At 47.5% G+C, this 27,795-nt stretch overlaps 1 protein-coding gene across 1 annotated transcript in view; it reads left to right on the plus strand.

The window, feature by feature from the left end:
• The window catches only part of PAPSS2 (3'-phosphoadenosine 5'-phosphosulfate synthase 2), a 72,042-nt gene that overhangs the window by 14,740 nt on the left and 29,507 nt on the right, over positions 1–27,795 (plus strand). The window contains exon 3 of the mRNA XM_047088558.1: positions 26,335–26,452. Within this exon, the coding sequence (XP_046944514.1) occupies positions 26,335–26,452 (118 nt within the window). The remainder of the gene's footprint in view (positions 1–26,334; positions 26,453–27,795) is intronic.

Here is a 27,795-nt window from a genome sequence, read left to right on the forward strand (position 1 = left end):
TTTTTTTCTGAGAAGGGATCGATCTGGCTTCCGTCGCGGCTGGCTACCGAGGGGTTTCTTGGCTCAGAAAAGAGTAAGAAACCTCTGTGCACGGGTACATTCATGCACGCACACCGCCTCGCACTGTTTCATAGCGCCCACGGACCTCCTATAGGGCCTATGTCTAACGTCCGCAGTTTGAGAATGCATGCCCTACTGACTAGAATTCAAGGCAGTGGCAGGCCAGGTGAAGGAGGGTTTTTATCTTGTTTTATTTTCTAAGGCTCCATTCAAGTGGATCACTCAAAGGCATGGACCTACAAATGCCGTCCCAGTCATGTTATTGGTTCTGGCTGTAACGGTTACACGTCCTCTCCTTCCTCCAGAAAACTACGAGGGTATCTGTCCCTATAAAACAGTCCTCTTGGCTTTTGCCCTATCAACTCTTGGAAATTTCCAGTGAGAGATTAACAACCTACTTTCATGCTCGTTGATTTATAGTTTGTATTGAAAAGAGAGTTGAGGGGCGCCTGGGTGGCTCAGTCGGTTGAGCGTCCGACTTCGGCTCAGGTCATGATTTCTCAGTTTGTGAGTTTGAACCCCGCGTCGGGCTCTGTGCTGACAGCTCAGAGCCTGGAGCCTGCTTCGGGTTCTGTGTCTTCCTCTCTGTCTCTCTGCCCTCCCCCAGCTCTCACTCTGTCTGTCTCTCTCTGTCACAGAAATAAACATTTAAAAAATTAAACAAAATTTTTTTAATGTTTATTTAGTTATTTTTTTTGAGAGACAGAGAGTGTGAGCAGGGGAGGGGCAGAGAGAGAGGGAGACACAGAATCCGAAGCAGGTTCCAGACTCTGAGCTGTCAGCACAGAGCCCGACGCGGGGCTCAAACCACGGACCGCGAGATCATGACCTGAGCCGAAGTCAGACGCTCAACCGACTGAGCCACCCAGGCACCCCTAAAAAATGCTTTTAAAGAGATTTGAGTCTCTGACTTTTCAGAGCTCGATACGTATGTATGCCATAAGTTTGGAATTGGATAACAAGTTCGAACACCACCAGAGGCTAATGACATAATACCTTTCATGTGGTTCTGGGCTGCGAATGGTTCTGTTACTGTTTTTATTGATCAAGAATATTTATTGTTCACGTACAGGGAAGCCAAGTTTCACTTGAGAAGACCGTTCTCTGCTGATACCTATGTGCTGTGAGTCCCTGGTTAGAATTCTCTTTACGCTTGCCTGTGTCTTGTGTGGTCTTGTGTTCCGTCCAGTATGCTCATGCTGCTTGCTTCCCTTAATTAACGAGACCTGGCTGCAACCTTAGAGACCATCTGTCTTGTCCAGTGTTTTTCAACCCTGCTAAGCTTCCCAGAATATTGATGCCTGGACCCCACTCCCAGAGAATCCGATTGGATTGGGGTCTGTGTTGGTTTCTTTAAAAGCCAGCTAGAAGATTCTGTGGTTCCCCCCGCAGCTGGAGAAACGTGGCCTGGCCTATTTCCTTCGCCGTACAGATGGGGAGCATTGTGACAGGCCTGAGGCCCCCCCCCCCCCAACTAGCTAGTAACAGACCGGTTTCTCCACTTCAGGATGGTACTTGCTCTCTTCAGATTTTTTTTTTTTTTTCCAGATATGTTAGGCCATTTCCCCGCAAAGGCAGGCTTCTGTGATCGCTGCATTGCTCGTGGAATATTTAAAATTAACTACTGCAGCTGGTGGGGCGCCTGGGTGGCGCAGTCGGCTAAGCGTCCGACTTCAGCCAGGTCACGATCTCGCGGTCCGGGAGTTCGAGCCCCGCGTCGGGCTCTGGGCTGATGGCTCGGAGCCTGGAGCCTGTTTCCGATGCTGTGTCTCCCTCTCTCTCTGCCCCTCCCCCGTTCATGCTCTGTCTCTCTCTGTCCCAAAAATAAATAAATGTTGAAAAAAAAATTTAAAAAAAATATTAACTACTGCAGCTGGAATGTTTAAAAGCTTGCCAGGCCTGTCTTGTTTCACCATTACCTAATGAGCAGACAGCTTTCTGGAAAAACCTGGAGAGCGTTGTCTTAGTCAGCTGTTGTTGGCTTGTGGTGACTGTCTATTCCTTGGAAAGTTGCCCTGTTGCCTATTCTCACATCGCATTCAAGAGACTGGCCCATTCTCGTGGGCAGCTTGTGATTGTTGAGCGTGGAAGTTTCCAGACCTCCCTGTTGAACCTAGTGGGTTCTGATGGGAGTAAATCTAAAAGAACCCCTTTGTCATGTTTGATGGAGTTGCGTCGTAAGAAGCCACATGGGGAGAACTCTCCAAAAATGCCTTTGCCTCGTGAGTCGTGAGTGTAAATTGAGCGTTTCTGGGAAAAATACGTAAGGACCTCATGGGCCTCATGGGCAGATACGCTGTCCATTTATGTATTTCGTGCCTATCTTCTTTCTGTAGATGATTTATTTATTTTTTTTAATGTTTATTTATTTTGAGAGAGAGGGTGCAAGCACGGGAGGGGCAGAGAGAGAGGGAGAGAGAGAATCCCAAGCAGGCTCCGCACTGTCAGCGCAGAGCCCGGCGTGGGGTTTCAACCGTGAACCGCGATCGTGACCTGAGCCGAAAAGAGTGGACGCTTAACCAACTGAGCCACCCAGGCACCCCATTTCGTTCCTACCTTCTAAAATTGCTTAGAATGAATCAAAGTAATTTATAACCACTGTACCTTTTCCACCCAAGTTAATAGACTCCTTGTCTCGGTTTATCTGAGGGTTTTGATATATGGGTTTTAATCAGCTTTATTGCTCTCATTAGGTTTAAAAATTAGTAAGTTGCTATATATAGCAGTAACCTTCATAGAGATTATTCATTCTTGTTTGCTTTTTAATTTTGATTTTTTGAGGGAGAGAGAGCACAAGTGGGGCACAAGAGGGGCAGAGAAAGAGGGCGACAGAATCCAAGCAGGAGCCACGCTCAGCGCTGAGCCCGACGCGGGGCTCGACCTCAAGACGGTGAGATCGTGACCTGAGCGGAAATCGAGAGTCGGACGCTTAACCACCTGAGCCACCCAGGCAACCTGAGATTATTCATTGTTAATGCAGCAAATAAAAGAAAAAGTAGACTTTCATTTAGTACAGATACATAGACTTAAAAAGATTAGATGAATCAAGCTCATGGCAGTTCTTAAGTTAATGGAAGGCTTTCTGATTTACGCTTGGTTTCTTTCGGATGGCAACTTTTCCTTCTGCCTTATTTTGAAGTGCATTTGGTTACAACTGTTTTGAACACCATGTGCCCATTTATACGAAACTCAGAAGAAATTCAAAATGATCCTTTTACTGTAAATCTCCTATATAACTATCAGGAGGAAAAACAAATTTCACCTGTAGCGGGTCAATATACCTTGGGATCAAACATGAACAGGGGCACCTGGCTGGCTTAGTCGATAGAGTGTGGGACTCTTGATCTTGGGGTCGTGAGTTCGAGCCCCACGTTGGACATAGAGCCTACTTAAAAAAATGACGGAGACCAAATGGCTTGGTATCTTGGAAGCAGGGTAAATAAGACTGGGAAGTTCTATCCTAAGTCTTCTCACCAGCCCTGTGCAGAACCAGCACAGAGAACTGTCAGGTGCATTCCTCCTCGAAGAAGTTCTGCGTGCCTCTTTTGGACTTCATTTTCTTGCCTTGCTTTGCCTTGCCTTGCGTTTTTTTTTTAAGTTTATTTATTTTGAGAGAGAGAGAGAGTGAGCACGAGCAGGGGAGGGTTAGAGAGAGAGGGAGAGAGACAATCTCAGGCAGGTTCTGTGCTTGACAGGTGGACGCATCTGGACAGGTACCAGTGCAAGCAGCGCGTCACGTTACAGGAGAGGAATTCTGAGCTTAGGGAATCTGAACCTCTTAATAATGGGCGATAGGCATTCAGGCCCTTCGCCCTGGAAGGAGATGCTGTCTCTGTCATCCAGGGCTATTTACGGACATTCCTGAAAAGGTGGTCTGGAATAAATGGCAGTTGGCACCCGACCCGCACGATGTGCAGAGACACGGGAGACCCATGGAGAGTTTATTTGCTAATCTGGACGTGCGTTTGCAAGTAGGAGACTGGAAGGCTGTGAGGAACTCCCGATACTTTGAGGCTTTCAGCGAAATGGTAGAGTGAACTCGCTGGTCGTATGAGTAAGCCTGGGTCTGATGTCACCCAAGTCTGCTTAGATCAAAGGTCATTATGGCCGCTCCACCCTTGGCCCTGGTCCACACTCTGCAAGGCAGGTCATTGGTCTGGAGGGCTCCCAGCGGACAGTGAGAGCATGGAGTCTGCAAAAGTCATTCTCCACGACCGTGGCGAGCAGCCATCTTGGGCACGTGTGGTACTCTCAGATCTGGGAATTAGACCCACTATTTTCTTCTTTGCGTTTCTTTCTTTTTTTTTTTTTTTAAACACTTTATTTTATTTAAGTTTCTTTCTTTATTTTGAGAGAAAGAGCAAGTTGGGAAGGGCGGAGAGAGAGAATCCCAAGCAGGCTCCACACGGGCCAGCACAGAGCCTGACGTGGGGCTCGAACTCACGAACCGTAAGCTCATGACCTGAGCTAAAATCAGGAGTCGGATGCTCAACTGACTGAGCCACCCGGGGCGCCCCGACTATTTTCTTTAGCACTGGAGCGAGCCTCCCTTGATTTGTCTCCTTTAACTCTGTTTCACACTGAAACAGGCCTGTGCTCTGCAAGCATGAGTTGAAAATGGGCAGGGCCGGGTGGGTGGTTGTGGCTTTCTTGGTTTTGGCACCTGGATGACAAAGTGCCCGGGGAACAAGCTGTCATTCATCAGCGGAGCACACTGGATTTCTGTCCTGCAGTAAGGGTGGGCCAGAAGGAGTCACGGTGGAGGAATGAGTTAGCACCCCTGTTACGAAGCACCGCGCCCTCCCGAGTTACCTTGAACGCCCCCTTTGCTGCTGTAGCAGCAATGGCCCTTATTTTTAAACTTTCTTTAAATATAATATACATACAGAAAAATCTATAAATCTTACCTGTAGTGCCCAGTGAATTTTCATAAGCACACCTGTGTACCCAACACCTAGACTGAGAAACAGCTGCCAATGGAATCTCAGAAGCTCCTTCCAGTCTCCCTCTCTCTCTCTCTGTCTCTCCCCCCTCCCTCCCTCCCTCCCTCCCTCCCCCAAGGTCACCATCTGATTAGTCCTGCCAGATTTTGAACTTTACGTAAAAGGAGTTGTGTGTTACAGACTCTCCTGTGTCTGGCTTCTCGTGCCCAAGTTGTATCGAGGAGGTCATCCGTGTTGTGTGTGTGTGTGTGTGTGGCCGGAATTTGTTCATTCTCACTGCCGTGTGGCCCTGATTCTCCAACCAGGGCCGACCGGGTCCCTCCGGCGACATTGGCAATGTCCAGAGACAGTTTCTGGTTGTCACAACTGGGAGCAGGGAGAAGGTTGGTGCTAACCGTCCTGAAATGCACAGGACCGCCCCCCACCACAGTGTATTCAGCCACGCATGTCTTAGGGCCTCGGCTTCGGCGTCCAGCATCATACAGCTCAGCCCTAGCTTGGCAATTCTTGAAGTCACGCTTACCACAGTCTCCTCGAAATAAAGAAACTTCCAAACAGGAGACGCTCTTCATTTCAGGTAAAGGTTAGCGTCAAAGTGAATTATTATGTGCAGTCTTAGTCGTAGACCAAAGTTGCATGTTTTGGAACCGGTACAAGAATCCAAAGAGGTTCTGAGTGAGGGAATGAAACGGGCTAACTCAAGGTTTCCATCAAACAATGAATATGTGTAAGAATGTTCTTAAACACGGCTCTCTGGAAGTCTAATCTACACACTATAAACTATTATGAACTTACATACTGTAAACTGGCCCAATTCAATGATGCAGTCACGTAGTACGCGAAGAATCTGAGGATGCTTACAGCTGTGCAATCATCATTTCAATCTTATTTTATTTTTAAAATTTATTTTGAGAGGGAGGGAGCATGCAAGCAGGGGAGGGGCCGGAGGGGGGGGGGGGCAGTGGGACAGAGAATCCCAAATCCCAAGCAGGCTCCATGCTGTCAGCACAGAGTCTGTCACGGGGCCCGAACTCAGAAACTGTGAGATCGTGACCCGAGCCAAAACCGAGAGTCAGATGCCTAAGCATCTGAGGCCCCCAGGCGCCCCACAGCCTGATTTTAGAACATGTCCCCCACACCGAAAACATTCCATGTGCCCATTTGCATCACTCCTGTTCCCACCCTGAGTCCCAAGAAGCCAACTGTCTATTTTCTGTCTCCAAAGATTTTCCGGCTCCGGATGTTTCCTGTAAATGGGATCATACAATGCGCGGTCTTTTCCGTCTGGCTTCTCTCGCTTGGTGAAATGTTCTCAGGGTCCATCCACGTTGTAGCACGTATCGTTCGTTCTTTTTCGTGGCTGAGTAGTATTCCACTGCAGGGATATATCAGGGGTTGATCGCCAAATGAGGGACACGTGGGTAGTTTCCGATTATGGGCTATTGTGGAAAGCAGACGTGAAGCAGAGCTAGGCTAGGCGAACGGCCGACACGAGGAGGCCTTTGAAATAGGGACATGATTCTGGGCCAGATGCTATGTATCCTTTTTAAAGGTAATTTGCACAATTAAAAAAAAAAAATAGAATAGGGGAGGGAAAAGACCGGAGAATGATACAAGGAGCATTAGGCTAACAGGGAAAAGGGACCTCTGACATTTACCTATAGGCCCTGGCATCTTTGAAGGCATTTTATAACCAAATTGCAAGGCAGCAAAACTCTGCCCTAAAGGGAAGAAAAACGTATCCCTGGTTCCACTAAGAGAAGTCATTAAACATGCCACGCTTTTTAAATCACATTTTTGTCATGTCAATTCAAAGAAATCCAAGTTTACATCTTTATCCAGGTTCAACAAATGCCTAATGTAAGAGAGAGAGAGAGAGAAAGAAAGAGAAAGAGGAAGGAAGGCAGATAGATGTGGAGAGGGGAGGAAAAAAGAAACAACAACTAAAACTTTTGCCCAGCTGATCCAGGTTTCCATTTTGGTCAAAGATCTTCCATAAAAGATCTGTTTGCTTAAGGTTTGCTAAGTTAGCTCGTTTGTGCGTCTGCAGAAGAGCAAAGCGGAACGCTCCGCCCTGTGCCCCAGCCTCGCCCGCACAAATCAACAGAGGGACGGCTTGTGAGGTAGGCACACAGAATCCAGTCAGCTCAGCCTTGGGGCTAATTTTCCCAGTTGAACCAAGAAGACCCTTGTTGGGGGCGGGGGGGGGGGGGCAGAGTTAATAACCAACATTCAAACAAGGCGTCTTTATAATGTACCGTGAGGGGATTTCCCAGGGCTGTGAAACCACCTACCTCAATGGGAGCTGTCCATACTTGAGTTGGAGCTTTAAGATTAGGTCCTTGAGATGGAAAGCGTGTGTTTGATAACCGTGCAGAATGTTTGTGTTCGAGAAAAGTTAGGAAGCACGCAGCTGAAGAGACGTTTGCAAAAGAAAGACGGCAGTCACTGGAAGCGGGCATGAAATGGTGCAGAGTGACTCATTCCATCATCCATATCAGGCCATCTTTTTTGTTTTGTTTTTTTAATGTTTATATATTTACTTTGAGAAGGGGGAGGCAGGGAGAGGAAGAGAGAGGATCGGAAGCAGTCTCCATGCTCCGCGTGGAGTCCAGCGTGGGGCTCGATCTCACGACCCTGAGATCGTGACCTGAGCCAAGATCAAGAGTCCGATGCTAACTGACTGAGCCACCCAGGCGCCCCCGTGTCAGGCCATCTTATCAAGTGAGGCAGCGCTGACGGGGTTGATGGCAGAGGTCGTGCCGAGCTCAGAAGGTGGGGGTGGCCCTCGTGCCCCCTCTCACCTCCTCGGCGCCGGGAACAGGAGGGGGTGTGCCTGTCCTCACAAGGAGGAGGGACACGGAGGACAAGCGTGGGCAGATTGACGCGGTGCTGACAGAGAGGGGAGGTATCCGGAAGTCTCTCTTCTTCGCCCAGGGAGCGGGGAGGCTGCAAAGCCCAGAGATGCCGTTGGCCTTCCCCGTAATTCTGAGGCTACGGCCCAGTTTCCCAAATCGTGTAGCTTCTCGCCTGCCCAGAAGCACGGCGGTGCGACAACGGGGGCCTTGTGTGTGTCTGAGGGGACGCGCCTCACACTCGCCGTGTTCCCATCGCAGAACACGAGAGCGCGGAGTGGCTCCGCGGTGATCCTGCAGGACTGTGGTGGCACCGTTATGTCCTCGCGTCCATCCATGAGGGTTTGAACACATGGCCGGGGGGGGGGGGGTCAGGCTCACTAGCAGCTCTTTTAGGCTTCTTCCGCGTACTCAGCTGAAGTATCTTCTTCATGTGACCCATAGAAGCAGGCAAGGAGGGAAGGGACACGCAGCCTGCACAGCCATTTGATCCGTTGATAGTCACGTCGTCCCACTCCATGCACGTTGTCCACGAACTGCAGCAAAACAGAGGTGCACGGTGATTTGAATGCATGATCCATGGAGACGAAGCCAGCCCGTCAGGTTAATCCTGTTTTGTTTTGTTTTATTTTACTTTTTCTTCTTTTTTTAATTTTATTATTATTATTTTTTTTAATTTACATCCAAATTAGTTAGCATCTAGTGCAACAATGATTTCAGGAGGAGATTCCTTAGTGCCCCTGACCGATTTAGCCCATCCCCCTCCCACACCCCCTCCAGTAACCCTGTTCTCCATGTTTATGAGTCTCTTCTGTTTTGTCCCCCTCCCTGTTTTTATATTAGTTTTGTTTCCCTTCCTTTATGTTCATTTGTTTTGTCTCTTAAAGTCGTCATAGGAGTGATCATATGATTTTTGTCTTTCTCTGACTAATTTCACTTGGCTTAATACCCTCCAGTTCCATCCCTGTAGTTGCAGTCTTTTTGATTGCCGAGTAATACTCCACTGTATATATATACCACATCTTCTTTATCCATTCATCCATCGATGGATATTTGGGCTCTTTCCATACTTTGGCTATTGTTGATAGTGCTTCTTTAAACATGGGGGTGCATGTGTCCCTTTGAAACAGCACACCTGTGTCCCTTGGATAAATGCCTAGTAGCGCAATTTCTGGGTCATAGGGTAGTTATATTTTTAGTTTTCTGAGGACCCTCCATACTGTTTTCCACAGTGGCTGCACCAGCTTGCGTTCCCACCAACAATGCAAAAGAGATCCTCTCTCTCCGCATCCTCGCCAACATCTCTTGTTGCCTGAGTTGTTAATGTGAGCCATTCTGACAAGTGTGAGGTGGAATCTCATTGTGGTTTTCATTTGCATTTCCCTGATGATGAGTGATGTGGAGCATTTTTTCATGTGTCGGTTGGCCATCTGGATGTCTTCTTTGGAGAAGTGTCTAGTCATGTCTTTTGCCCATGTCTTCACTGGATTATTTGTTTTTTGGGTGTTGAGTTTGATACGTTCTTTATAGATGTTGGATACTAACCCTTTATCTGATCTGTCATTTGCAAATATCTTCTCCCATTCTGTCAGTTGCCTTTTAGTTTTGCTGATTGTGCCCTTTGCTGTGAAGAAGCTTTTATTTTGATGAGGTCCCCATAGTTCATTTTTGGTTTTGTTTCCCTTGCCTCTGGAGACGTGTTGGGTAAGAAGTTGCTGCGGCCAAGATCAAGGAGGTTTTTGCCTGCTTTTTCCTCGAGGATTTTGATGGCTTCCTGTCCTACATTGAGGTTTTTCATCCATTTTGAGTTTATTTTTGTGTCTGGTGTAAGGAAGTGGTCCAGGTTCATTTTTCTGCATGTCACTGTCCAGTTTTCCCAGCACCATTTGCTGAAGAAACTGTCTTTATTGCACTGAATATTCTTTCCTGCTTTGTCAAAGATTAGTTGGCCAAACGTTTGTGGGTCCATTTCTGGGTTCTCTATTCTGTTCCATTGATCTGAGTGTCTGTTCTTGTGCCAGTACCATACTGTCTTGATGATGACAGCTTTGTAATATAGCTTGAAGTCTGGGATTGTGATGCCTCCTGCTTTGGTTTTCTTTTTCAAGATCGCTTTGGCTACTCGGGGTCTTTTCTGGTTCCATACAAATTTTAGGATTATTTGTTCTAGCTCTGTGAAGAATGCTAGTGTTATTTTGATAGGGATTGCATTGAATATGTAGATTGCTTTGGGTAGTATCAACGTTTTAACAATGTTTATTCTTCCTATCCAGGAGCATGGAACCTTTTTCCATTTTTTGTGTGTCTTCTTCAGTTTCTTTCATAAGCTTTCTCTAGTTTTCAGTGTATAGATTTTTCACCTCTATGGTTAGATTTATTCCTAGGTATTTTATGGTTTTTTGTGCAACTGTAAATGGGATTGATTCCTTGATTTCTCTTTCTGTCACTTCATTATTGGTGTATAGGATTGCAACCGATTTCTGTGCGTTGATTTTATATCCTGTGACTTTGCTGAATTCATGAGTCAATTCTAGCAGTTTTTGGGTGGAATCTTTTGGGTTTTCCGTATAGAGTATCATGTCATCTGTGAAGAGGGAAAGTTTGATCTCCTCCTGGACGATTTGGATGCCTTTTGTTTCTTTGTGTTGTCTGATTGCAGAGGTTAACCCTGTTTTAAAGAAACAAACAAACGAACCAACAAAAATCCTGGAACGCCTGGGTGGCTCCATGATTAAGTGTCTGCCTCTTGATTTTGGCTCAGGTCGTGATCTTCCGGTTTGCGGGTTCAAGACTGTAGTTGGGCTCTGTGCTGACGGCGTGGAGCTTCCTGGGGATTCTCTCTCACCCTCTTTCTCTCTCTGCCTCTCCCCTGCTCGCTCCCTATCTCTCTCTCAAAATACATAAATAAACGTTAAAAAAAAACCCTAGTGTCCCCCTCCACCCCCACCGGACCTCAGGTTTTGACGTGCCTAAGCTAGGAGATTGCTGCCGGAGGCTCCTTCCACCTGCTGCGTGAACGCGGCCACGGGGCGTGTGCTTCAGCGTGGATCCTCCACGGATGGAGTCTCAGTTCCAGAAGCAGGGCCACGTCTCTCGGGCTCCCTGCCTGCCGCTCCCTGTAGGCGTCCTCGGGGAGCGGCCCACCTGTGCCGGTGACCGGTCCGGCCCGCCTGGGGCCGGGTGGATGCGTGGTCTGCCCGCTCGGGGTGGCCGCCCTGTGTTTGAACACTACCGATCCTGTTGCCTTGCCTGTGTTTGAGCTTTGGGTAAACACCGTCATACAGCGTGCGCGCTCCTTTCGTGTCTGGCCTCTCTCCGCGTCGCGTTCGCCAGACCCACCCTATCGCGTGTCGTCGCGCGTGTGTCCGTCCTCCTTGCTGTGGGGTGTTCGTCCAAGTGTGAAGACATTGGCTCACTGGCCAGATGACTGCTGAGCGGCAGCTGGGTGTCTTTGAACATTGATAACGGTCCTGGGAGGTAGGTGCCGTTGCCGGGTCCATTTGGCAGCTGCCGGGAAACTGAGGCTCGGAGCGGCTTTCATATTTATGATGATGATGATGATGTTATTATTATTATATTTATCATCCTTATTATTAAAACAAGTTGTGCAGGTCACTTGAGCCCAAGAGCCCGTGCTGTTCACCGTCCCGGTCACTTTTCTGCCTCAGTGCCCGACTGAGCCGTTCCTGGGTCTGATCGTCTCCTGTCCCCTTGAAAGGGTTCAGCTGTGACGCTGTGGCAGCGGGCCCGGAGACAAAATCTCTGTCACCGGGCCATGTGGACCCGTCTCTGCCTCCGGGACCAAGCTTTGTTCCGAGGAGAAGTTTGCTGCACTTAGATGAAAAGCTCTCCCACTGGTTCACCTGACATTTCTGAGTCCCCGGGAGATCCCGTGTAGGCTGGCGCTGGGCTCCTCTTTGCAAAGACCTATTGAAAAGCAGGATTGACCCTTCCGAGGAGGGGGGAGCGGGTCTGTTTTGTTAGCACACCTTTGGTTTTATAACTGTTAAGGCTCCACTTTTCACAGGTGGAATGTGAAGAGACCTGTTTGGGTTGGGGTTTTTTTGGGTTTTTTCTTCCCCCTCTCGTTTTTCCTGTATTGAGGAATTCTTTTTCCTGTGTGTAGCCTCCTCTGGCTCTTTGTAGGAAAAGAAATACCAACTCACATTTATGTTTTTTAGAGAATTTCCACGGATGTATTTTCCTTCCTCCTGCCTCTCAAGTGACAGGACGTTCAGGTAGAGGTGGTTTAACATTGAAAAGAAAGATCAATTTCCCAGCCTTGGGTCCAGAACCAGGAAGCTGATGGGAAGTCCGTTCTTGGCATCTCCCTGGGGCGAAATGGCGGAGCACACACAGGGCCACCCGTTCCCAAGTTCCCTCATCCGTAGGACATGACATATTCCACTCCTTCATCCCTGACCGTTTTAGAACAGGGAAGGAGGTTGCTGGATCTTTGGTGAGATGATGGCCAGAGACTCCGCACCCAGGAAGGCTCATCACTCACTTTGTTTCCTGCTCTGGAGAATAAGAAGGACCATTGGCCGCCTTCAAGTCTGGACGGAAGTTTCTGTTTGTTAGTTGGTTGTGTATGTGTATAGGGACAGGTTAAAACCAAGTTTGTTCTAAAGGCCTTTCATTCAAATGAAATATACAGGCTGTCTTCCGTAGAACTTCATCCTTTTCTTCCAGACACTTCTTTCCGCTGTGGAAATCTGTGAGCCTTGTCAGCCAGGAGAGTGGCAGTTCTCCAAAAAAAAAAAAAAAAAAAAAGAAAGAAAGAAAGAAAGAGAAGAAAAAAGGCCATTTTACTCACTGGTTGACAGAGGGGGAGAGTGTGGCCACCTAGGAATGTCTGAGTTGCTCAGTCGTGGATCCTGAGGTTGAGTTCTCTTCCCCACAATGTCTCCATATAGTCTCCCCCCTCCCCGTCCTGTTCCATCCCCCTCCCCTAGCCCACGACTCTGCTCACCACCAGTTTCCAGGTAATGTGTGAAAGCTGCATGTTCTTAATATAGGCGATACGTCTTGCTGGAAAAAATGATCTAGACTTTGAAAACCAGTGATGTCTGAAATTTCAGAACCGGTAAAACTTTAGTCTCTTGCGATGACACATACTGTGTTCCTGCAACCCAGTCGTTTCTAGCAGCTAACAGTTTGGAAGCAGGACTTTTTTTTTTTAAATTTTTGAGAGAGCGTGTGAGCAGGGGAGGGGCAGAGAGAGAGAGAGGGAGAGAGAATCCCAAGCAGGCTCCAGACCGTCAGTGCAGAGCCTGATTCAGGGCTCAATCCCACGAACTGTGAGATCATGACCTGAACTGAGATCAGGAGTCAGACACTTAACCTACTGGGCCACCCAGGTGCCCCCTAAGACCGTCTTATTTTATTTTTATTTTTTTTAAGTTTTTTTTTTTTTAATTTTTTTTTTCAACGTTTATTTATTTTTGGGACAGAGAGAGACAGAGCATGAACGGGGGAGGGGCAGAGAGAGAGGGAGACACAGAATCGGAAACAGGCTCCAGGCTCCGAGCCATCAGCCCAGAGCCTGACGCGGGGCTCGAACTCACGGACCGCGAGATCGTGACCTGGCTGAAGTCGGACGCTTAACCGACTGCGCCACCCAGGCGCCCCAAGACCGTCTTATTTTAGATTTTCGCTGGTTAATTTACTTACTAGACCAGCGCACTCAGGTAAAGGAACTAGAATGTAAATATGCGAAAGTTTACACCCACTTCAAAAGGAAGTGATGATTGAATAGGAAATTGCACATAGTCTTTTCTGAATTTGATGTAATCTTTTAAATGACCGGATTTAAAACTGCCCTAGTAGGCATAATGTCACCTACTTTCCTTCATATACTGGTTTGTTCTAAGGTTCTAATCAAATGAATTGTGTATCCTTAAAGCCCTTATTTCTAGCAGGGTTGAATTTGATCAAGGGGAAGATGAATGTGTACTATGTAGTCAGGTATAACCTGGAGCCTTCGTATAAAGTAAAAATTATTATGGTTTAATCTACATTGTTCTAAGGAATTTATAACTCATTATAAGCACTTTCATTTACAATGACAATAAAAAGCTAATTCACATATATTTTTCCAGTACAAGAATTAGGCATGTGGGACTTCTCATAAATTCATCAAGCCTCAGGATTGCAAAGACTTTATACTATTTACCATTGAGGTTATATATTCTCTCTTTTATATATTCTCTCTTCTTCAGAGGAAAATCCTCAAGAATGATAGAAATTTCTAAGAAACAAAAGCCCAACCACTCTTTTTTATTCAGACTTTCATTTTTTTTTAAAGACTGACCAAAACAACTCTGTATTTACGTTCTTTCCTTACTTTTCTTTTCTCGCTTGACGTGGTACTCACGTTCCGTCACACCAGTTGTGTCCAAGCTGTAGTATAACCAGAAAAATTGGAGTCCCGACTGAAAGAAAAGATTGATCGATTCCACTACACTGAAGAAACTAACTCTGTGGCGAGCAACATTGTAAGCAGGTCATAAGTCATACCAATCGCAAAGTCAGGGAGCAAAGAACCGATGGGAAGATTACTGCCAATAGAAAGAGCTCCTATAAATCAACTAGCACAAGACCAAGAATGCAGTAAGAAGATGGGGGAGGGGTATGAAGGAAAGCTTAAAAAGTAAATGAGTAAAGGAAATACAAACAAGCCTAACGTAATACAAGGTGTGCAGCATCATTCTATTCTAAAATAGAAATTCAAAGTAAAATCAGATTGAAATACCATTTTTTTATCCATTAGATTAGAAGAAATCCGAAAGTCTTGATAACATACCCTGGTGTCAATGCTGTCGGGAACCTGGAACTTGTGCATCGATGGTGAATGTGTAGCTTGGTATACTTTCCAGAATCTTCTCTGGAAGGCAACTTAGTTATATGTATCAATATGCCCATATTGATTGACCACCTAGTGATCCTACTTCTAAGAATTCATCCCATAGGCATAGTTTCACATGGGAGAAATTAAGCACATGGTAATCCATTGCTGCATTGTTTACAGTAGTAAAACATTGGAAATGTCTATCAAAAGTTAGCCACGTTATGGTATATCCATACCGTGGAACACTATGTGGGTAAAACGAATAAGAAAACTCTCTGTATGGAGGTGGAAAGATTCACCAAGATAGAGCTGATAAAGATGTGTAATAGTGTGGAAAGGAGGATGAAGCAATTAAACATTAAATACAGATTTTAAGTTTTGTTTCTGTTTGCATCAAGAAACTGACAGGATATGGGGCACCTGGATGGCTCCGTTGGTTAAGCATCCGACTTCGGCTCAGGTCATGATCTCACGGTCTGTGAGTCCCAGCCCCGAGTCAGGCTCTGTGCTGACAGCTCGCGGAGCCTGGAGCCTGCTTCCGATTCTGGGTCTCCCTGTCTCTCTGCCCCTCCCCCTCTCACACTCTGTCTCTCTCTCAAAAATAAATAAATATTTTAAAAAAATTAAAAAAAAAAAAAAAGGAACTGACAGGACATACGAGGAACTAATAGAAGGGGTTACCTATCTTCGGAGGTGGGAAGGGAGGCGGGTAGACCTTCTTGTGTAACAGAAAGTTTGTGAGTCGTGGGGATATTACTTATTCACAGTTCAGTGTTAAAGATGAAGAATGGCGTGGTGCATGGACCCAGAAGCAAGAGACAGCTTGGGCTTTAGGGGGGGAGTTCTGGGGTTCAGACTGACGGGTGCGTAGAAGCTGGAGGTAGAGGGTGTGCGAGGTGAGGTGTGAAAAGATGGAACTGTCACAGCAGAGGGCCACCCACTGAGCCGTGTCAGAGCTGCTGGGTAAGAGTCAACCCAGGTGAGCAACGGTGGTTTCTAAGAAGTCTTAGAATCAACAGCTGGGGCCAGAGGCTCCAGGAGAATGGGCCATGTGCCCAGGAGTGGATCTGGGGTAGAAATGCCCCAGTCATTTCTAGGAACCAGATCTAAGTCAATAGGAGTAGAGGTCAGGAATAAAGGTATGAAATACGCAAAACATGGGTTTTCTAGATCCTGGACTTATCCTCTGGAGGGGAAAAAATGGCTTCTTGTAGGCAGCCTGTCTCCACTCTTGGGTTTTGTCAACCAGCCCCAGGCACGTCTTTGTAAGGAAGCCGTGGTAACGACTCGTTTGCACCCTGTGTCTAATGACTAAACTGAGTGTGTAAGATCCTCAAAGATTGTTGAGTTTGGAATAAGAAGACTTGGACTTGAGATTCTGTGTGACCGTGGGTCAAACACTTGACCTCTTGGCACCTTAGCTTTGCTGTCTGTGAAATGGACATGATGGGGCATGCCATACTCTGCTGTTTTGTGAGGCTTTAGAAACTCTAAGTTTCGGTAAGGGACTGACCGCTGAGATATTTTTTTAATTTTTATTAACATTTTTTTAAATGTTTATATTTGAGAGAGAGACACACACAGAGTGCGAGTGGGGGAGGGGCAGAGAGCGAGAGGGAGACACAGAATCCGAAGCGGGCTCCAGGCTCTGAGCCCTCAGCACAGAGCCCCATGTGGGGCTCGAACTCCCAAGCGGTTGAGATCATGACCTGCGCGGAAGTCGGACGCTTAACCGACTGAGCCACCCAGGCGCCCCCTGAGATATTTTTGTATATGCTTGCGTCAGGAGGGCCCCGTGCTGTGTGCGCTGCGCGGAGTTAAAAATGCAGGGCACGAAGAGCTTTTACAGCTGGAGAATCAGGGAGAATGCCCCTGAATTTTGAGGGATATGGTTACATTTCTTTCTGTACTACATGTTTCATGGCAGAGGAGGACTGAGCAGAGAGAATCCCTTGGGCTGTCTGGATAATTTTAGCTATGATCGGTCACTTAATTATTGTTGTATTATAATTATTAGTAATAATAACTATTTTAATTATCATTAACAACAAGCGTGGCTAACATTCAGGGAGGGCTTAGCTATTGGTCAGGCCCTACTATTTTATGTCCATTCTCTCATCTAATCCTTGTGACAGCTCAGTTAGGCAGACTGTTACGCAGGCGATTTTCCAGGGATAGGAATGGAGAGGTTAAGGAATTTGCAAGAGGCGTGCGGCTGGCAGGTCGGAGAGCCGGGGGGGGGGGGGGGAGGGGACCCCACTCGCTGCCCGTGCCACCCATGTTTTAAGCTTTAGACCATTCTGCTGTTTGAAGGGAACATGCGTCCAGTCTGGGGAGGAGAGGTGGGGGCCGGCGCTTCTGTTCGTATGTACGTCGGGTTTTAATTGATATTGTTGAGTTCATCTGCCAGGGCTGATAAGTATGTCTTAGCCCCAGATCTGTAACTCTGCCAAGATTTTGAAAAGATTTTTACCCCTCCTGTCACCAGTGCCCCTGCATTGGCTACCATATTCTTTCAAGAGTAGTTCAGCATCAGGCCCTCTACCTGTGCCCATAATGCACATTAGAATTAGGGGCGCCTGGGCGGCTCAGTCGGTTATGCGTCCGACTTCGGCTCAGGTCATGGTCTCGAGGTTTGGGAGTTGGAGCCCCACATCGGGCTCTGTGCTGACAGCTCGGAGCCTGGAGCCTGCTTGGAATTCTGTGTCTTCCTCTACCCCTCCCCCACTCACACTCTGTCTCTCTCTGTCTCTCTGTCTCAAAAATAAAAATAATAAAAACAGTTAAAAAAAATGGATCATCTTTAAAAAAAATAGAATAACAAACCTTATCTTATGGACTGTCACGGGCATGACAAATTAGTTTCACTGAAAATACTTAATACTCATTTCAGTAAATTTTAATTTCTTTTAATGTTTATTTTTGAAAGACATAGAGACAGAGCACGTGCGGGGGAGGGGCAGAGAGAGAGGGAGACACAGAATCCAAAGCAGGTCCAGGCTCCGAGCTGTCAGCACAGAGCCCGACGCGGGACTAGAACCAGGAGATCATGACCTGAGCCGAAGCCGGACGTTTAACCGACTGAGCCACCCAGGCGCCCCTCATTCAGTACATCTTAAACTCCTTCAATAGGCCAGACACATGGATTCCAGGACAAATGTGGGTGCAGACTCGACCGAACTCCTAATCTGGGGAAGCAGACAGAGCTGTCGGTTAATAACCATAATTAACATCAATTCTCTTACATCAGCTAGCGTTCTGACGTGTGCCTGTGCGTTAAAATCATCACGTTTGTACTTCCCAAACAAACAAACAAACAAGCCAGTTTCTCGGGCCTTACCCCACAGCGGCCGAATCGCAGTCTCTTGGGGTTGGTAGAGAACAGGACGTTACAAGGAGGGAGAATGTGGGTGAAGGCGCAAAGCAAAAAAAAAAAGGAAGGTTTGTTGTGGATGGGTGCCTGGGGGTAAAGGCCAAGAAAGGCCGTAGGTCATGCTGAAAAAGGTGGTCATGACCCCCGTGTGAGGTCTGTGGGCTTCAAAGAAGCCAATAGACTTTATTTTAATGTTTATTTATTTTTGAGAGAGAGAGAGAAAGTGTGAGCAGGGGAGGGGTGGAGAGAGAGGGAGAGAGAACATCCCAAGCAGGCTCCACACTGTCAGCACAGAGCCTGATGAGGGGCTTGAACTCTCCAACTGCGGGAGCGTGACCCGAGCCGAAATCAAGATCAGACGCTTAACTAACAGAGCCACCCGGACACCCCAAAGCCAAACGATTTTAAGCAAGAGAATTTTACTCTTGGTAAAGGAGGGGAGTGACCCGATGTGGGGGGAGAGGCAGGGAGTTCCGTCTGAAGGGCGTCCGGGACGTTCTCATGAGCAATTAGCTAACTGACAATAGCGGGGTGGCTTGAAGGGTATTTCTTAGCTAAGATGGACAGCACTTACTGATAAATTGTGGTTTTTTTTTTGTTTTAAGAGGGAAGGCACAGTAGGGTGGCCGAGCTTAGCTAACGGGGAGAAGTGAGGTCATTGCATGTGGCAAAGGAGTGGAGGGGGGTGGTGATGACAGGAGATGGATTGTGCCTTGATCCTGCTGCCTTTCAGGGGCCCTGGGGGACCGCATGTCCTGGGCATTTGGGTGTCTGAAGATGGAGATTTGGAGCCCACAGCGGAACGACGGTAGACAATGCCCTACCTTGCAGAGAGCCACTCAGGGTGCACGGGGGAAGGCAGAAGGCTGGCCAGAGGGGATGAGGACAGCTTTGGCGCTGGAAGCCGCTGTTACAAACACTTTGCATGCAGCTGTTTATTTATTTATTTATTTAAAAATTTTTTGATGCTTATTTCTGAAAGAGAGAGAGAGCACAAGTGGGGGCGGGACAGAGAGAGAGGGAGCCACAGAATCCGAAGCAGGCTCCAGGCCCCGAGCCGTCAGCACAGAGCCCCATGCGGGGCTCGAACTTACGGACCGTGAGATCATGACCTGAGCCGAAGTTGGACGCTCGACCGACCGAGCCACCCAGGCACCCCGACGCAGCAATTTCTTTAATCTGTCTGAATCTCCCGGTGGGCATCAAAGTCATATGGCAATGGGTTAGAGTCCTAGAATCCTAATAATAATAATAATGCCAGTGAGCTACAAGAAAGGCGTTCATCTGGCTCTTTCACAAACGCCCTTGGCTTTGCTCCTCCTCACTGAAGTAGGTGCCTCTCTGGGTGCACTCGTGATGGTTGATGGAGACACTGTGCCTTCCGATCTCAGTTTCGGTCCCCGAGTTCTCGTCATCGAATCATCAAAAAATTATCACAGTACTATACATTTAAAAGAAAGACTTGAGCTGGGCAGGATGACTGTGTTTATCTCAGAGCATGATGAGTTTAGTGATCTTTCTTACCCTTAGGTATCGGCCTCACCCTGCACGTAGGACAGTCAGTGTGGCAGGGGAAGTTGTAGTTTACTTGTGTTCGAGCACAGAGTGAGCGAGGTTCGCACGCGCGAGCATCTTGATACGAACTCTTCAGAATGGTGATTTCAGGCTATTTCAGGCTGAGGAACTCTTTTAGTTGACAATGATACTCATCTTAGTTTGGCAATCGTTGCGTTATTTTGCAGTTGTGGTGGAAAAACAGTGGCATAATCCGTGAGAGGTAGTGCTTAGGAAGTATGTGGCCCGTTTAACTTATTCAAGAAATGCCTTCAATTGATGTCCAGTTTAATATTTTACCGGATTCAGGTGATGGTGTGGATTTCAGCACTAACTGGAATGCATCGAGTCCCATCAGCTGCAATGAGTCTCCGGAGATATGGGAGACTCACTAGAAACCCCAAGTGCAAACTGTTTCACATTTGGGGCAGATTTGATGCAGATTTCAAAGAACGGACGAGAGATTGTTTAAGGATATCCGCTTCAGTCCATCAGCCAACGGAATATTTGTCAAACTTCTATTATTCATCCAACAAATATTTACTGAGCACTTAGTGAAGCCTAGGTACTGCACATTTGCTATCTCCTTTTTATCCTTGCAGCAGTTAGCAAGAATTGTAACCCCACAATTTTGCAAGATTTAGAGCGGTCAGGCTTAGCTTGTTCAAGGTGCGAGGGGAGCCAGAATTTGACCCGAGTCTGAACTGGCCAGCCTTTAAATCCGTATCATTTCCTCCTAGCTGGTCCTTGTCAGGAATATAAGATACATAAGCCATAGCTTCCCACACTTAGGGTTGACAGTGAAGTCTAAAACAGAAGATTTAAGTCTCTAAGCGTGTAAAGCATTAGGTCTGCGTGCAGAACATCCAAGGGCGCCTGGGTGGCTCAGTCAGTTAAGTGGCCGACTTCGGCTCAGGTCATGATCTTGCAGTTCGTGAGTTCGAGCCCCGTGTCGGGCTCTGTGCTGACAGCTCAGAACCTGGAGCCTGAGTCGTCAGATTCTGTGTCTCTCTCTTTCTCTGCCCCTCCCTCCCCTGCTCATGCTCTGTCTCTCCCTGTCTCTCAAAAATAAATAAATGTAAAAAAAAAAAAAACATTTTAAAAGATTTTACTCTACAAAGTACAGAAAAAAGAACAAGATACGTATTTTAACAGTGAGTGAGGTCATTGTCCAGAGTATAGTAAATTACGACGGAGAGAGATGACTATGCAAATGTCATTTGTAACTTACGTAGAAATGCATATTCTTACTAGCAACTAATCTAGGAGGAAAAAAATAAAATAAAACCACAAACACAGCACATGAGTTGGGTTATGTAGAAACAAGTATATGGCAGTCTGGTGGTTTTGTCTTTCTGGAATGAATTGGCAGTCCATAGTGAGACCTAGGAAATAGTTCATGACCTTTAATACTCAACCATTTCATTCTGAGTTAGACGTCCCAAGGAAATAACCTGAAAGGGAAGAAATATAAATACACATTGATAATTATAAAACATTTGAAGGTCTTCATATTGAGAATGCCAACAAAGCGAGATGTTTATTTGTTTATTTTGTTACTTATTTTATTTTGAGAGAGAGAGAGAGAGAGAGCGAGAGCGAGCAGGGGAGGGGCAGAGGAAGAGGGAGAGGATCCTAAGCAGGCTCCGTGCTGACCGGCTGAGTCCCACGACCCCGGGATCATGACCTGAGCTGAAATCAAGAGTCGGATGCTCAACCGGCCGAGCCACGCAGGCGCCCAGGGAAAGAGTTTTCTATTATTTACACTCTTGTGTGGCGTCAAAAGCCCGAATGTGCGTTATCTCATGTAGTCCCCAGTGATGAAGCTGTGACACAGAAGTCACCCGGCTGGAACAGGGAACGTGGGGTTCTGTGTAGGCAGAAGGGGGACCTGGCCGTGGTGGGGAAGGGCGGGCGCGCCTGGAGCACTTTCCGCCACCGGGACGCCCAGAGGCAGGCAGGACCGGTGCGGAGTTGTCCTTAGGACGGGAGGTGGCTGTGTTTGCGCGGTGTGGGAGGCGGGAGGGTGCAGGAGACATTCAAATCCACTTGACCATCTTCTAGTGAAGACGTTTCGCAAAGGTCCAAACGGCCTGGGAGCGCAGGTAAACCCCTGTCTGACCCACCGGCTCCCGCGTCCTGGTTCCTCTGGCTCTGAACCTTTCACGACACCCGGCTTGGATTCGGATGCCCTGCCCGGCCCTTTCCCCTTTCTCCTAGTCACGCAAAGTCAAGGCTGAGGCTGGGCCCTCCCCTCTCTGCACCGCCCGGCGCCAGAGTCAGAGCGACTGACCTGGGGCTGCGACCCTGGGCTGTGGGACAAGGTCCTTGCACTAGCAGGGGTGAGGCTGCCCTGGGGCAAAGGCCATCCTGTGCGGGTAACTGAGGACTGAGCGGGGAGCCGACACCCTGGTCACTGATGAGTGGGCCGAGGTGTGGAGTGTTTACTGGCTGGACCTTGGGTCAAAGGTAATAATAATCACAACAGCAACAACAACAACAACATAGGGTCGTGCACCGAGGTGTGGAGTGTTTAATGGCTGGACCTTGGGTCAAAGATAATAATCACAACAGCAACAACAACAACGGGTCGTGCACCGAGGTGTGGAGTGTTTACTGGCTGGACCTTGGGTCAAGGGTAATAACAATCACAACAGCAACAACAACAACAACAACAACAACGGGTCGTGCACTGAGGTGTGGAGTGTTTAATGGCTGGACTTTGGGTCAAAGATAATAATAATCACAACAGCAACAACAACAACATAGGGTGTATGTGTTTAACTCTTTGCCCCATTCGAAGTCCTGTCCTGCCTCACCTCCCCAGACCAGGCTTAGCGTGGACCCAAGTCCCTAGGTCGCTTCTGAGTCTGGCTGACTTAGACAAACAACCATGATTTCTCCAGACTAGATTAAATGCCCCCGGGCCACGTAAGATTCACTGTCTTCCTGTGTGTCCTGTATTTTCTCTGATACTTTATATAGAGAATCATTTTATGTAATCCTTTCAGCAACCCTGAGAGGAAACTTCTTGGCCCCATTTTACAGAGCAGCCGGTAGAGGTTCCGTGATGTTATTAACGTACCCAGAGTCCCAGAGCAAGGAAGGCTACGAAGCAGGTTTCAAACCCAGGTTTGCTGGACTCCAAACCCCATACTCACCTTACCCCTGTTAATGCTTCAGGGAGCCTTTCTGGGCCAGTGACTGGAAAAAGGGAGGGCTTTTTGCCAAATTTTTCTTAGGGACCCAGAACAGAAATATGCCACCAACGTTATGGTTTCTGCTAGGAAGCGGTGCTCGGTGAGGTGCTGAGGCTCTCTGTTGATACACGCAGGGAAGCAAACATTTTTTTTTCTTTACCGTGTGTTTTGTTTTCCATAGAGAGCATTCTTTTTCTGACAGCCCCTTTCTTTCCAAAGTTTAGAACAGCAGCATATGCTCGCTAGAAGAGAGTAAAGGTTTCAGCAAAGCAGTTTTTGGCTGCCCCGCCCCTTTGCAGTTCAAATATCATTCGAAACATCTGTTTCTATTCTGTTTGCCTTTTGGAGAAAATCAAGGGAAGATATAAGTAAGAAGCAAAAATGCTTTCCTGAACCAAAAAGCCCAGTACCTGGCCATCTGAAAAGATTTTGTTTGTTGAGACATGGCTGGAATGATAGAACACTTGTACAAACATCAATGATTAAGATTCAGCTAATAAAAAACCCCCCGAAAAGTCAGAGGTGAACTATTAAACGCTACAGTGGGAGCTTTTTTCCCCCCAGTGGATTCTGAACTGTTTTTGAAAACCAAGCACTTGGTGGGAACACAATTTACAAGATGGTAACAAAGTTTCCACAGATGAAGAAAGTTTAGAGTTTATTCTGGATCTCCACCTGTGGCGAGGAAAAAAAAAAAAAAAAAAAACAGCCCAAAGAGAGCAAAAGAACATCTTTGTGGACAAATTCAGCTCTGGTGGGTGTTCGTGCGTACAGGTGGGTGGCCATCCCTTAAGTCAAGGGTGTTGTGATTAGGATCAGAGCCCTTTTTTACTACAGGCAACAGTGTGGAACAATAGAATTTCGTCATCTGAGTCTTGACATCTGAGTCTTGTTACATATTTTCTTCTTTGCTTCCTTTTTTTTTTTTTATGGCTCTTTTTGTGTGTGTGGTAAAATTTACACGTAATGAAATGTCCATCTTAAGTAAATATTCCGGGAGGGCCAGCCAATGCACCTGTGTACTTCAAACCCTTGCCAAGACTTTCGACACTGCTCTCCCCTGGGGAAAGCTGCCGTTCTGACTTGGAGTGTGTGTGTGTGTGTGTGTGTGCTGTTTTCCCGTTGATGGATACTCGGCTCTTCGCGGTTTTTGTCCAAATGAAGTTGTACGTGTCTTTTTGTGGATACGTTTTCTCTCGAGTCCGTGCCTGTGAAACGTTTTTTCCGGAGTCATTGCGTACAAACGCAATTGCTGAGTGGTACTGGAGGTTAATGTTTAGTTTTACAAGGCACCTGCCGGGCGTGTTTCCGGGATGGTCGTCCCACCTGACACCCTCCACTATTGACATGAGAGCGATGTCCTTGGTGCCATTCGATGTTAGCAATGGCGTCTCATTTGGGTCGCAGTTGGCATTCTCTCGTGACCCGTGACATCGAGCACTTCGGTACTCTCTGGCCGTTTGTGTGTCTTTGTGAACTGGGTGTTCAGATCTTCAAAGAGGATACACATGTATGTATGAGACCCTCCAGCTCTCCGGGGTGTGGGGCCCCACTTACTTCATCTCTTCCGTCTATATTTCTCCCCAAAATGATGCCATCCTGCTTTGTTTAGTATCCTATTCCCGGTGCCTAGGATGGCCCCTGGCACAGAATAGGAGCTCATTTAAATAAACATTTGCTGAAAGAATCAATGAGTGAACAGATGAACTGACTTTTGGATCTGATATCCAGACACAGTTTCCTTGACTGAATGGCAGTGATTAACCAGGGAACAGAGAGAAAAGGAAATTTTAATGTTCTCCTTGAGCTATAAAGTACTCTTGGCACGAAGGTCTCAGGATACCTTCAGGGGATTTGCTCACCCGAGGGGAACAGATGCTAGAATATCTCCCGAATGAATCTCATTTGACCTCATTTATGAACCGTCTCGTGCTTCTTGGGTTCTGACTGGGTTTGCTTGAAAGATGATCAGAGCCTCTAGCCTCAGAGGGTTTATGTGACTTAAACCAGATTCCACTGTGCCTTCGGCACCTAGCTGTTGGCTCCCTCTGGCACTGAAAATGCCTGTCTCCAACCCGACTGCCCCTTTGCTGGGTTCCAGGCCTCCCTGGCGGGGCCCCGCCCCCCGATGTATGCTGCGTTTCTGAGCCCCCAAGGGCCAGCAGGGGGCTGGCTCTTTCCCCTTGGTCTCCAAGCCGTTTCCCTGGTCCTAACCCAGTTGGCTCCAGCCTCTCCTGCTGGGAGTAGACACCCGGTAATCATCAGCAGCGTCCGTTGTCGCGGAGAACTTGACCATGTATACGATATGTTCACACCCATGATCCCGAACGGTCTAGCTGTATTCCTCTTTGGGTTTTTTTTTTTTTCCCCCAAATGAGGTGCTATAAAGAAGTAATTTAATTTGCTCCAGAGTATGCAATTGCCCACATGTGACCCCGAGTTTTCTCTGGGACTTGCTCGAAGAGTATCAGTAACCACCCTATGGGATCCCCCCTACCCACTGCCCTAGGAACACTTGTTATTTAGGAAATGTCCACCCCAGACTGTACTTACTGGCTCATGTTACCATTTTTATTCATCAGAGTGTAGGATCAGATAATCCGTGCCCGTACTGGCTGGTTTTATTGCGGCCCAAATAAAGACACTCGAGATTTGAATTTGCCTCCAAGACTCATAACTGGCACACTTCTGCTTCTGCGGGGCTTTTTGAAAGATTAGAAAGCTCACACGCTGACCCTTGGGGAAGTAGAAGCAGAGGGTAGTGCTTGTGAAAAGCAGCCTTGGGCGCTGGGACTACAGTCTGAATCTGCAGGGAGCGAGCTGGGTGTTGCTGTCTCAGCGCTGGACTCTGTGATCGTGATTGGGCTTCTTCCTGGCTCCGTAGAGAGAGGGGCTCAGTGAGCCCCTTCCTAGCACTTCCCTGGGGGCTGGGTTATCTGGGTTGTTTTCCACTGACATCCATAGCATTTGGTGAGAATATGTACTTACAGAGACAAAGGCTTTCCCCTAACCATTATCTAAAGGTGCATATGAAAAAAATGTTTTGACATTTATTTGAGAGAGAGAGAGAAAGAGAGCATTTGAGAGGGGGGAGGGGGCAGAGAGAGAGAGAGAGAATCCCAAGCAGGCTCTGCCGTGTCAGCACTGAGCCCAGTGAGGGGCTGGAACTCACGAACTGTGAGATCACGATCTGAGCCGAAATCAGTCGGGCGCTTAACTGACTGAGCCACCCAGGCGCCCCTAAAGGTGCACACTTTCAAATGTCACGGAACCAGAACTTTTACAGTGTGTCAGTAATTGTCTTATTCAAATGACGCTTTCAACGGGTCATGGGGTGTATCCTAAAGGCAGCGTCTTTCTCTAAATTAGTAGAATTAATAAGTGTCTAAGTTTCGGTTAGGGATGACCGTTCACGTCATCGGTTATTTTATTTTTTAGTTTATGTATACGTAGTGTATTATTTTACTAACACACTACTGGGCTTGGTCTTACGTTGTAGGAGAGCCAGCAGAAGTCCACCAACGTCGTCTATCAGGCCCACCACGTGAGCCGGAACAAGAGAGGCCAGGTGGTTGGGACACGGGGCGGATTCCGAGGATGCACCGTGTGGCTGACGGGTATGTTGCGTTGATAGCTACGTATGCATTTTGTTCATTGAACACTGGTGCGTGACACACAATTTTCAGGAACTTAGTGTAATATATTACACATATCACGTGTCTGTTTTAACACGGGAATGCGGCCGGGAACAGTGTGAAAAGCCTGGGCCTTAGCCCTCCCTCTGCCATCAGGGGGAAGAAGGCCTCCATTAAGGCACGAGCTTCTTCTTGGTTCACGTCCTCTCTGGCAGGAAAGAAAGGGACAGGTTGACGATGGCATTGCTTTCAGCTAGCTCTAAAGGATCCTTGTGCCCAAACACATTTACTGGCAGATTCCTTATTTGACAACAGGCATTTGGCTGTCTATGAAGTTTTGGATGTTTACAGATGTTCTTTATCGTTTTCTGATGTTTTAACATTGTGGGGAATATTTCGCTTCAAAAAAAAAGTAAGGTTCTGCATAAGAAGGAAAACCAGTGAACCTTCATTAGGCTGACGATTGCCCCTTGCAAATAGAAATAACTCCGTCCCGCGGAGGTGACCAAACGAATCTCCCTTTTCCTGTGTTTTTTGAAAAACATTTTTTTAACTTTTATTTATTATTGAGAGACAGAGAGACACAGAGCATGAGTTGGGGAGAGGCAGAGACACAGAATCGGAAGCAGGCTCCAGGCTCTGAGCGGTCAGCACAGAGCCCAACACGGGGCTCGAACTCACGGACCGCGAGATCGTGACCTGAGCCGAAGTCGGCCGCTTAACCGACTGAGCCACCCACGCAGCCCCCTTTTCCTGTGTTTTTATAGTCTCGGAATGTCAAAGCTGCGGGCTAGTGACAGAACAGGAATTAGTCCTGGGGTGTCACCTTATACTCTGAGCACAAGGCGCAGGGCGTGGATCCCTGGGAGAAGGCCAGCGTAGCCCGGACTCAAAAGGAAGTACCACGCACCCGGTATTTCAAATAGACGCAAAGATGTTTGCCCGGGTTCTGAGATCAACGAACGTGTTCCTCTCTGCTCACAGATGCGGATTCATTCCGACCCGAAGGGAACTCTCAAGAATATGGCGGGCAGGACCCGCCTCACCCCTTCCCTTGCCGTTGAGTCTTTCCTGTTCCTGTCTCTACCAGCCTCATTCTTTCCCAAGTTTTTTCCCCCGGGGCCGGAGGCACTTGCCTTTGGCTTCCTGGGTTCATCCCTCCGTGGCACAGCACGTATTGCCAGCTGGCAGGGTGGGGATTGACAGCGGAGCGGGAGCTCGCTATAACCCGAACGGCGCTGTTCACCTGTCACGATTCCTGGACTCGCCCCCCCAACTGCATCTCAGAGACACGCTGGGCAGCAGTAGACAAAACACGGCTGTGT

The sequence above is a fragment of the Lynx rufus genome, unplaced genomic scaffold (assembly GCF_022079265.1).
Source record: "Lynx rufus isolate CCGP_SWC_20201006 ecotype Redwood Valley unplaced genomic scaffold, mLynRuf1.p SCAF_25, whole genome shotgun sequence".
NCBI classification, from domain to species: domain Eukaryota; kingdom Metazoa; phylum Chordata; class Mammalia; order Carnivora; family Felidae; genus Lynx; species Lynx rufus.